The 9,607-nt window shown below is 38.9% G+C and overlaps 1 protein-coding gene and 1 long non-coding RNA gene across 2 annotated transcripts; both read left to right on the forward strand.

Moving 5' to 3' along the window:
• The first annotated feature begins 1,126 nt into the window (after positions 1-1,126).
• On the forward strand, positions 1,127-2,856 carry LOC123087980 (phosphoglycerate kinase, cytosolic-like). Its single transcript, XM_044510115.1, has 3 exons — positions 1,127-1,813; positions 2,184-2,342; positions 2,426-2,856. Exons 1-3 carry the CDS (start codon positions 1,673-1,675, stop codon positions 2,543-2,545), a joined length of 420 nt encoding a protein of 139 aa, XP_044366050.1. The 5' UTR covers positions 1,127-1,672; the 3' UTR covers positions 2,546-2,856.
• Positions 2,857-6,646: 3,790 nt separating this feature from the next.
• LOC123087988 (uncharacterized) lies at positions 6,647-7,101 on the forward strand. Its single transcript, XR_006441637.1, has 2 exons — positions 6,647-6,745; positions 6,835-7,101. It is a non-coding gene; the product is annotated as an uncharacterized lncRNA (long non-coding RNA).
• Positions 7,102-9,607: the final 2,506 nt, after the last annotated feature.

Raw genomic sequence — 9,607 nt, forward strand, 5'->3', positions numbered from 1 at the left:
AGAGTACGTGAATATAACAAAGTTGTTAGCCCCCAACAACTAATTCTTCTCAAGTCCAATTTATGCTCATAAAATCCTAGAACAGGAGCATCACCTCTCTCTTAATGATGGTCCAACGGGTCTGATAGAATTCAATATGGAATCCCATCTAGACCTGGAGCATGATTCTTCTCCATTTTATCCAGTTTAGTTCTGTCCCCCGCATTTAATTTCTCTCTATTTTCCAAATATCATATCTAAGGTAGCATGCAAAATCTGCCGCAAGGCAAAATAAATCTTTGTAAAAATCTGTTGCATGTCGTAATTTTAAGGTTACTTGAATAATCTCGTCTTCTTTTTTCAAGCTGCAATCACCTTTTTACTGCTTCCATTTGCCATCCTTTGGAAGAATTCAACATTTTTACCCTATTTAAGCAACCAATCCTTCCTTGATCTCTGATGCCAATATTCTTCCTTTGCCTCATATAGCCTCATAAAAAATAGTTTCTTTCAACGAAGCAACATTAAATCTAAACTCATTATTATTAGGCGGTGAGTTATCATTGTGTCTAACAATAAAAGGGTTGTGGTCAAAATTTTCCCTAGGAAGTTTATGAACAATAGCAAGTGGAAAAGCAAGCTCCCAGACTTTGCTAACCAAAATTTTGTCTAACTTTCTGGATGATCAATTCTTATTCTTTTTATTTCCTTTGAGCTGTTTATCGCTGGAATCAAGAAATCATCCGTAAGTAAATGAAAAGGTGATCTCCACTAAGCTAAAATGTCACATCAACACAGAATCATGCATAAAAAGGACCCATGCAATCATGCATGGGAAAATTATTTCCATTCTATTATGTTACCTATATTTAATAAACATTTACAGCTATACAATTATACAACAAAATAAATCTTACACACACAGATATATATATAGAGAGAGTAACACTATTTTAATCATGGTATTAGAATAGTTATTTGAACCACAGTCAGCCTTATAAGGGCCCGACGGCTTCCTTCCGAAACTTCCCGAACTCGCAGATGAGAAAAAAAGTCACGCCCCACGCCCACCACTTCCCCTCCCCGACCAACCCCGCACCCCGCCTCCACCGGCGCCGCCGCCGCCCAACCCCGTGCCCCACCTCCACCGGCCAACCCCGCGCCCCGGCCGCCTCCACCGAGCAACCCCGCGCGCCGCCGCCCCCGCAAACCCCGGGCGCCTCCACCTCCTACCGGATCCCACCGGCGGAGCTAGCCGCGGCAGCCTCGGCGCTCCTCCGCTCGCCGCCGCCCTGGAGACGAACACGGAACCGCCACCCCGAGGAACATCCGAAAGCTGCGCAGCGGTGGAGCTCCCCTGCCCACTGCCTTTTCGTCCATGCATGCCCTCCATCCTCGCCGGAGCCGATGCCGGCCGCGGCCTCACCACGTCGCCCGGGATCCACACAAGCGCCATCCTGGCCGGCCACATTGACCATCTCACAAGGGCAACCTTGACCTTCCCGAGATGGTTCATCCATGGAGCAGCCGCTCCCACCCCTCCACACCCGCGTCATGCCTGGCTCGCCGCACACCTTTGCCCGTCGTCACCAGTACGCTGCTACCGCATGGCTGACGGGGCTATTGCCACATCACGTCCGGGCTGGTAGCGGAGATCGTGGACTAGGGCGCGAATTGGAGCAGGGCGAGCACGATGCTGTACATGGGGATCGGGGTGGTTGACGGGGGTGGCAGTTCTAGTTCTTCTACTCCCCTTCTTCTACTACAGCAATACGCACGCCTGCGCGTTGCACATCCGTCGTGGCAACTCACTGTCCAGCGACAGGTCGCCAAGGTGTGTATTGCGCTACTCATTCAATAAATCCTGATGTGCAGTGCCGCTGGGTACGTCATGCCTCTTCTTTGCCTGCTCACTGCCCCCCATGCTGGAGCTAGCGGCTCCTTGTTCTATCTCTCAACTAGAGTGGAATCTGTACACATGTATCCTGAATCATATAGTGGTTGATTGGTTTTTCATGGCGTGTTGGTGATGTTCAGAGTTTTGCAAAGAATAACTGGGAAAAAATCCTCCAATTTTTCTGTTTTTCACTTGCTCTGATTTGTTGCTCTGTACATGGGCCATGTTGTAATTCAGCTGACATTTTGCACCAGAACATGACAAGCTGTTTACCTGCTGATGCTCACCCTTGAACACTATTTTACAGATTGTTCCTGCCACTGCTATCCCTGATGGTTGGATGGGTCTCGATGTTGGCCCAGATTGCATCAAGACTTTCGCCGAAGCCTTGGACACCGCCAAGACTGTTATCTGGAACGGTCCTATGGGAGTCTTCGAGTTTGAGAAGTTTTCCGCAGGCACTGATGTTAGTACAACATATATCACATAACGTACATTCATCTTTCTCGTATTTGTTGTTGTTGCTAATTACAGCTGTCATTGTCTCAGGCAATCGCGAAGCAGTTGGCTGAGCTTACTGGGAAGGGTGTGACGACCATCATCGGTGGAGGTGACTCTGTTGCTGCTGTTGAGAAGGCTGGGCTGGCCGACAATATGAGCCACATTTAGACCGGTGGTGGCGCGAGCTTGGAGCAGGTGGAAGGCAAGCCCCTCCCAGGAGTTCTCGCCCTTGACGAGGCATAGGTTGATTTGGTTTCGCCTATCAGCTTGCTGCGTGCCCTTTTCTTTGGGATCTCAAATTGGTGTAACGCTGGAACGTTATATGGAAACTTTGAGATAGGTTTGGGTTTGTCGCCAATTTTTGCTAGTAGATGGGTCGTGAATAATTATCAACTTCCTCTGTGTGAGTGAAGTGATGTGACTGGAATGTAACATACCCCTGTGGATGTGTATGGTTTTAAGCTCTGTGTCTTCGTGTCCGGTTTCCTTCTGTGTTGTTTGCTCTGTTTTACTTTGAAATGAAATCTTGTCACGTACCGCCATGATTTACAAGAATCATCATGACTTACACATGGAGTCCAAATAAAAAATAATGTTTTTCGTTTCTAAAAAACTAAAAACAAAGTTCAAATTGAAAAACCAAGAAAATCCAAATTAAAAATAATAATCATGTTTTCTGTTTTTAAAAAACTAAAAACGAAGAAGTTCAAACTGAAAAACCAAGAAAGTCCAAATTGAAAAATAGAGAAGTTCACTATTTAATAAAAACGGATTTTACCCGTATCCACATAAAAACCTTGAAGTTCAAATTTAGAAAATGGGGTTGATCGGTGTCCGTTTGAATTTTTCCTTTTAAATAACAAATTAAAAGTTATTGCTAAAAATTAAAAAAAATTAAGAAGGTCCAACTACAATAACAGAGAAGTACAAGGTTTAAAAACACGAAAATTAAATGATTCCAGAAAACAAGGAAGTTCAAAAATAAAAAATGAACTTTTATAAATGGAATTGTTTTCTATTTTGCAAAAAAAAACAAGAAGTTCAAATTAAATTAACAGAGCGGTTTAAAGTTCATAAAAAAATTAAAATCTCATTTCAAAACCAAAAAAACGCGAACAAACCAAGAAGTTCAGTTCGAAATAATTAAGAAGTTGTACGATGTTTATTACAAAAGTAAGATTTTTTTTGTCGCAAATGAATAACACCAAGATTGGATGTTTATTACAAAGTCCAAGAAGTCCAAATTGAAACAATCAGGAAGTTCAATTTTAAAAATAGAATAGTTCAATGTAGATGAAACACCCAGATTTTCCTTGTTACTAAATAATAATCCAAGAAGTTCAATTTAAAAAAGCGGAGCAGTTCGATATTTATTACAAAAACTCAAAAAATTCCTGTTACTAACGGATAAACGAAGAAGTTCAGTTTGAAATAATGAAGAAGTTCGTCATTTATTAAAAAACTCCAATTTTTCCCATTTCTAAAAATACACAAAGAGATCCAAAAATTGCGAAAATGGAGCGGTTTGATGTCTATAAAACTTTAGATTTCATTTTTGTTGCTAAAGGGTAGCGTCTTGTTGTTGCATCTAAAATTATTTTGGAGCAATTCAATTTTAAAAAGAAAATCAATAATTTCATTTTAAAAGAATAAAACTATGAAGTTCAGATTATAAAAACAGAGAAGTTCAGATATTATAAAAACCTAGGATTTACATGCCCAATTTTGAAGAGTGCTTTAGGAGTTAGGGCAAAGAAACAAGTAAAGAGCAGTTCAAATAGATAACAACTAGAAGTTCACGTACTACATGGCCTGTGTTTCATATGAGAAAAGGTTGAATAAAAAAGCGAAGTCAAAAAATATTCCGCTAGAAGTTCAAGTCCTCAGCCAGAGAAAGTTTAAAAAAATATTGTGAGAGTGGTTTGTACAAAAGGAATTTCATTTGTGTAACACTAAAGAATGAATGAGAAAATTAGAAACGAAAATACGTCACAGAAGTTCAACATGAAAACAGCAGGAAGTTCAACTACTACACTAAATGAATTTCAGATGAAAAACTTTTAAAACCGTCGCAAGTATGACAAAATGATCAACACAGGAAAGTTGTGTGTTTACAACAACTTTCGATCTAGATATCATTTGCTCAATTCTGGTGAGTGGATGGACAGCTACGAGCAGTGGATGGAGATCTATGAGCAGAAAAAAACACGTGAAAAACAGAGTGAAGTTTAGGTAGACATGCCGAGAAGTTCAAGTTCTTCACGCGGTGCAATTTTGAAGAATTCATTTCGCGATAAAGGTAGAATGCATGATCTTGCTATTTTTGAAATTACTTAAAAATGGCTAGGAATCAGAGAAAACCATCAACATGAAAAAGTTTCGCATTTTCCGTAGCTTTTCAGCGGTATATTATTTGCCCCATTCCGATAAAGTTTGTAGAAATTATTTAAAAAATACGTTTTTAGCCATTTTAAAAATTAACTTAAAACCGTAAGGAATTGGGAGAAACAATATATAGGAGAAAGTTTCGCATTTCCTCAAGCTTTCCAACGTTGTATCATTTGTTATATTCGGACATACGGTTAAAAATTATCTTGAAAATACGAACTCGGTGGAATTTGTATCGTTTTCTAAATTAGTTTTAAACCATTCAAAATTAGAAAACACTTTCAACATGAAAAAGTAGCGCATTTTCACAAGCTTTCCAACGCCATATAATTTGCCTCAATTGGATTAGCCGTTTAGAAATTAAATTGAAAATATGAACTCGGCTGTTTGGTTTACGAAATTTTATGATTTTCCAAATTACTATTTATTCATAGGGAATTAGAGAAAACTTTCAACATGTCGAAGGAGCGGTTTTGCAGCAACTTTCCAACGCCATATTATTTAAGTCATTCCAATAAACAGTTTAGAAATGCGCTCGAAAATACAATTCATGTTTTTCGTATGAAGAAAAAACGATTTTCAAAACTGCTCTTAAACCGCTTAAATTTTGCCAAAAATTTAACTTGGGTCATGATACTGGTGTCCTTAGCTTTTCAACGGTATATCACACGCCCCATTTGGACACCTTTTAGCTGAAGTTCAACCTACTACTCAGGAAAGGTCAGGCGCGTTACTCGGGAAGTTCATGTTGTGATCAGAATATTATTCTGATCCCGTGATCAGAATAGTGTTTATGTGTGTGTCTATATATATATATATATATATATATATATATATCATATATTCAATGGCAATATTCATCTATCATAGAATGAAATTAAATTGAAATATATTGTAAGCAATTCCGTCAGCAACATGCGAGGTATCAACCAGTTTGTGAAATTTTGGTGCTTTTGATGGGTGTCAAAATAGTTTGTGCCTTGAACTTTTGGCCCAGATTCTAAGATAATTCCAATTTTCATGCTTTTTATAGGGGTTGAATGCACCAGCAGATGTCGAAGATACGACAAGGGACGCCTACGCAGCAAAGGGGAATTGGATGCATGAGCTCTTCGTCCAATTGGACACCATAGTCACTGTCACTAAGTCTACCAATACCATGACGAAGGGCAAGGCCAATGAGGTCACCGTAATATCCTTCGGCGATAAAGACAATATTTTAATTATGCACTATGAGAAAACTTTTTGTTTAATTTGCACACTAAACAAAGTTGACCGATGGGATGTGTGGTGGGTTGACGGGCTTTCTTATATCCTTCACTGGTATATTTTTGTAGAACTGGCGTTGTATAAGTGACGGGGCCTTCGCTGGTTGCGTGTTTTGCCTGTCACTCGTTAGCTTACTTGCAGTAGTTATATGGAGCACCCCGTGACACACCCCTTAAATGTTTTAGAGTTGTGTCCTAGTCTAAATCTAAGCCTCAAAGATCCATCTACAACATATTACTGAAATTTAGAGTCTTCCATTGGAATATATCTTAGGTACTATTAAAGAGCTTTAATATAGAGGTAAAAAAGAGCATTAACATATACTTGCAAGGGATAAGTATTTGTGACATAAACCCTCCTCACAAAAAGAACCATAACTTGACGTACATAGAGTGCTCACCAATCATGCACTTTGAATCTAATTTTGGCATTCCTAAATGGACATTCAAGATTAATTAGCACAAGCCTGCTCTTATCTAAATGCAATTAATGTATTTGTTCCAAGTTTGGTACAACTAATTAATGTGTCCTTATCATCGTGTATGTTTTAATGGTACACATCCTCTATAAAAGACTCCATTTGCATGACCCAAACACATATGAATTCGTAGAGCAACATATAGTCCAAACTCCCAAGTGTTGTAAGAATAAAAGAAATGAGGACCACACAAATTCTGCTCTTGGGTCTTGCCCTCATGGTGCTATCATCGGGTAAGATTAATATGTGAGCATAATAGTATACATATTACATGCGGCAATTACTCTATCCTAACCTTTTTTTTTTCTTTCGGTGTCCATAGACATGGCAACCATTGAGGGGGAAGTGCATTGCGGCCCTGAGATTGGAACGGGCCCGTTGCCGTGCGATCGCGCCAATTGCACGACATGGTGTAGGAACAATGGTGGCAAGAATGCTGAGTGTGTTCCCGGAGGATGCAGGTGTGTAGCATGCTGGAAAGAGCCCCCCAGCTCGCCATTATCAAGCTAGGGCCATAATGGCACAAGAGTCTTGGCAAGAGTATTGTAAGATACCTTTTATCTCAAATAAAGCAAGTGATGTTGAGTCTTTTTCTTTTGCGAGTGAGTGATGTTGAGTCTTGAGCAGACAAGTTTCGTGCGTGAAGATCCGTTTGTCCATGGAAAACAACGGGATATACCCTTATACAATAAAGGTCCTGACTACCTCGGCTCCTCGTCTATATATAGGGGTGTTGCAACTTAAACTTTCAGGAACTGAAAATTGTTCAAAAGCATAAAAACATTCTCATGACTTCAAAAAATGTTTAGTAAGTTTTTAAAAATCACTATTTGTAAATGTTTGTAAATTTATATATAAAATCCCATGTAGAATTATTCAGGAATTTTAAAATAGTGTTCATGAACTTTACAAAGTTGACTAATATAAAAAATTGCTCATTAGTTTAACGCATGTTTTAGATTATTTTTAAAAATCATGTACTCCCTCCATACAGCTAAAACGTTTGTTAATATAGGTTTAACATTTTTCATATACATAAAAAAAATATTATGATGTTTCTTCATACACATCATACATTTTTCATATATGTCAACAATAGATTTAATACATGTTTAATATATTTAAAAAACATGATTCACATTTTTTTCACATATATGTTTTTGATGTCTTTTGTTTTCATAGACATTGTATATTTTTTGTATATATCTGAAATATTTTTTATACAGTTTTAACATTTTTTATATACATGATTAACTTTTCTCATATATAAGTTTGGATGCCTGCTTTTCTCGTACAGATCTACATTTTTCTTATACATTAGAAACATTTTTATACACGTTTAACACTTGTTCAAATGCATGATTAACATTTTTTCAAAAAAATATGCAAAGTAATTTTGGAAATAAAACTTTTAGAATATTTAAATTATATAAAAATGTGAAAAAAGGATGAAAAACAAATGTGAAAAAACAGAAGCAAAATAATGAAAAGAAACACGCTAGGTTGGCTAGATGTGCGAGTGCAGTCGTGCGCTGGGCCCGGCCCGTGGTTGCATGCTCTTTTGAGGCCAGATGCGCCTCTTTTTCAACGTGCGCATTGTCATGAAGTGTGAACGGATACGAGTCGATGGCAAACCCCTATTTGGCGCTGCAGGCGCCGGTAAAAGGCAACTTTTCCTAACCGGCATCCATCTTGATGAGCATTGGGAGGACGACATCACCTGGAAGCATTCCAATGATGGGATGTACTCGGCAGCCAGTGCTTATAAAGTTTAATTTCTTGGGTTAACCTTGTCCCCAATGGATCGCATGGTTTGAAAAGTTTAGGCTCCTCCGAAGATCAAATTCTTTGCTTGGTTGGCTATTCAAGATAGGATCTGGGCTGCGGACCGCCTGGAGAGGCGCGGGTGGGCCAACTGCGGTCTGTGCCCTCTTTGCTCTAGGGAGCAGGAAACGGGTGCTCACCTTCTCTTCAAGTGCCGCTTCACTTTCGGCTTTGGAGGTCTCTCACGGCCAAGCTTAGCCTTCATCATATTGACACCTCCGGATGGCATCTTCATGACTCCGTCCTGGATTGGTGGGAAGATGGTACTGGGAGCCACGTCCCCAACGGGAGTGCCTTGGCCTGCCTCACCCTCCTCGTCTCCTGAACCATCTGAAATGAACGTAATGCTAGGGTGTTCCGACACAAAAATGCTCCGCCGACTATTCTTCTTAACACAATCCTTGAGGAGGCCAAGCTTTGGGTTACAACTAGTGCAAAGAAACTAGAGCCTATTGTATTTCGTGAATAGTTCGCATGCCGTGTTTAAGGTGGTCGCTGTAAAACTCTAATATACTCTCTCTTATTTAATAGATGAGGCAAATCTTTTGCATTTGTTTCAAAAAAAAAAAACGGCGCCTGCAGCCGCATTAACTGGGCCGACCCATTTATTTTCTCCTTCTCTGTTAAGGACTCAAAAATAGGGACAGCGCGGGGATTCGAACTCAGAACACCTTCGTGCAGAGCGAATGGTACTAACCATCTTGGCTAACAGGCGACATGGGCTAAGCTTTTTCTTTTTCGTCTTTTTCTTAGAGTGCGTGAGAGTCCCACTCTGGTTTTTTTCACCTGGTATTCTGGGCTGGATTCCAGGGATTTTATTTTACCCGGTTTTCTTCCGTTTTTTATGTTTTCTTTTTATGCTTTGCTTTCTCATTTATGTTTTTCTTTCTGTGTTTTTTCGTTTCTCCCTGTCTCTTTTTATTTTGCATATTCAATGATTTTTTCAACAAATCTATCAACTATTTTCCAAAACGACGAACTTGTCTCAAATTTGATAAAAAAAATCAAAATTAATATTTTTTTTTCGAATTTTATAAACTGTTTTCAAATTTGATAAACCTTTTTTCAATTTTTGTTAGATCAATGAACTTTTTTCGAATTCAATCAACTTTTTTAAAATCGATGAACTTATTTTGAATTTGATGAACTTTGTTCAAATTAGATGAACTATTTTAAATGCAATGAACGTTTTTTTCCAAATCGATGAACATTTTTTATTTTTGTGTGAACTTTTTTCAAAATCAATGAACTTTTTATTTCTAGTGAACTAT

This window comes from Triticum aestivum, chromosome 1B, assembly GCF_018294505.1.
Source record: "Triticum aestivum cultivar Chinese Spring chromosome 1B, IWGSC CS RefSeq v2.1, whole genome shotgun sequence".
NCBI classification, from domain to species: domain Eukaryota; kingdom Viridiplantae; phylum Streptophyta; class Magnoliopsida; order Poales; family Poaceae; genus Triticum; species Triticum aestivum.

What these genes read in the sequence shown, in the direction of transcription:
- LOC123087980 (XM_044510115.1), top strand. Translation starts at nt 1,673, where the DNA reads ATGCTGTACATGGGGATCGGGGTGGTTGACGGGGGTGGCAGTTCTAGT. An exon ending in TCCAGCGACAGGTCGCCAAG is followed by an intron (nt 1,814 to 2,183) that starts GTGTGTATTGCG and finishes ACTATTTTACAG; the next exon opens with ATTGTTCCTGCCACTGCTAT. An exon ending in AGTTTTCCGCAGGCACTGAT is followed by an intron (nt 2,343 to 2,425) that starts GTTAGTACAACA and finishes TCATTGTCTCAG; the next exon opens with GCAATCGCGAAGCAGTTGGC.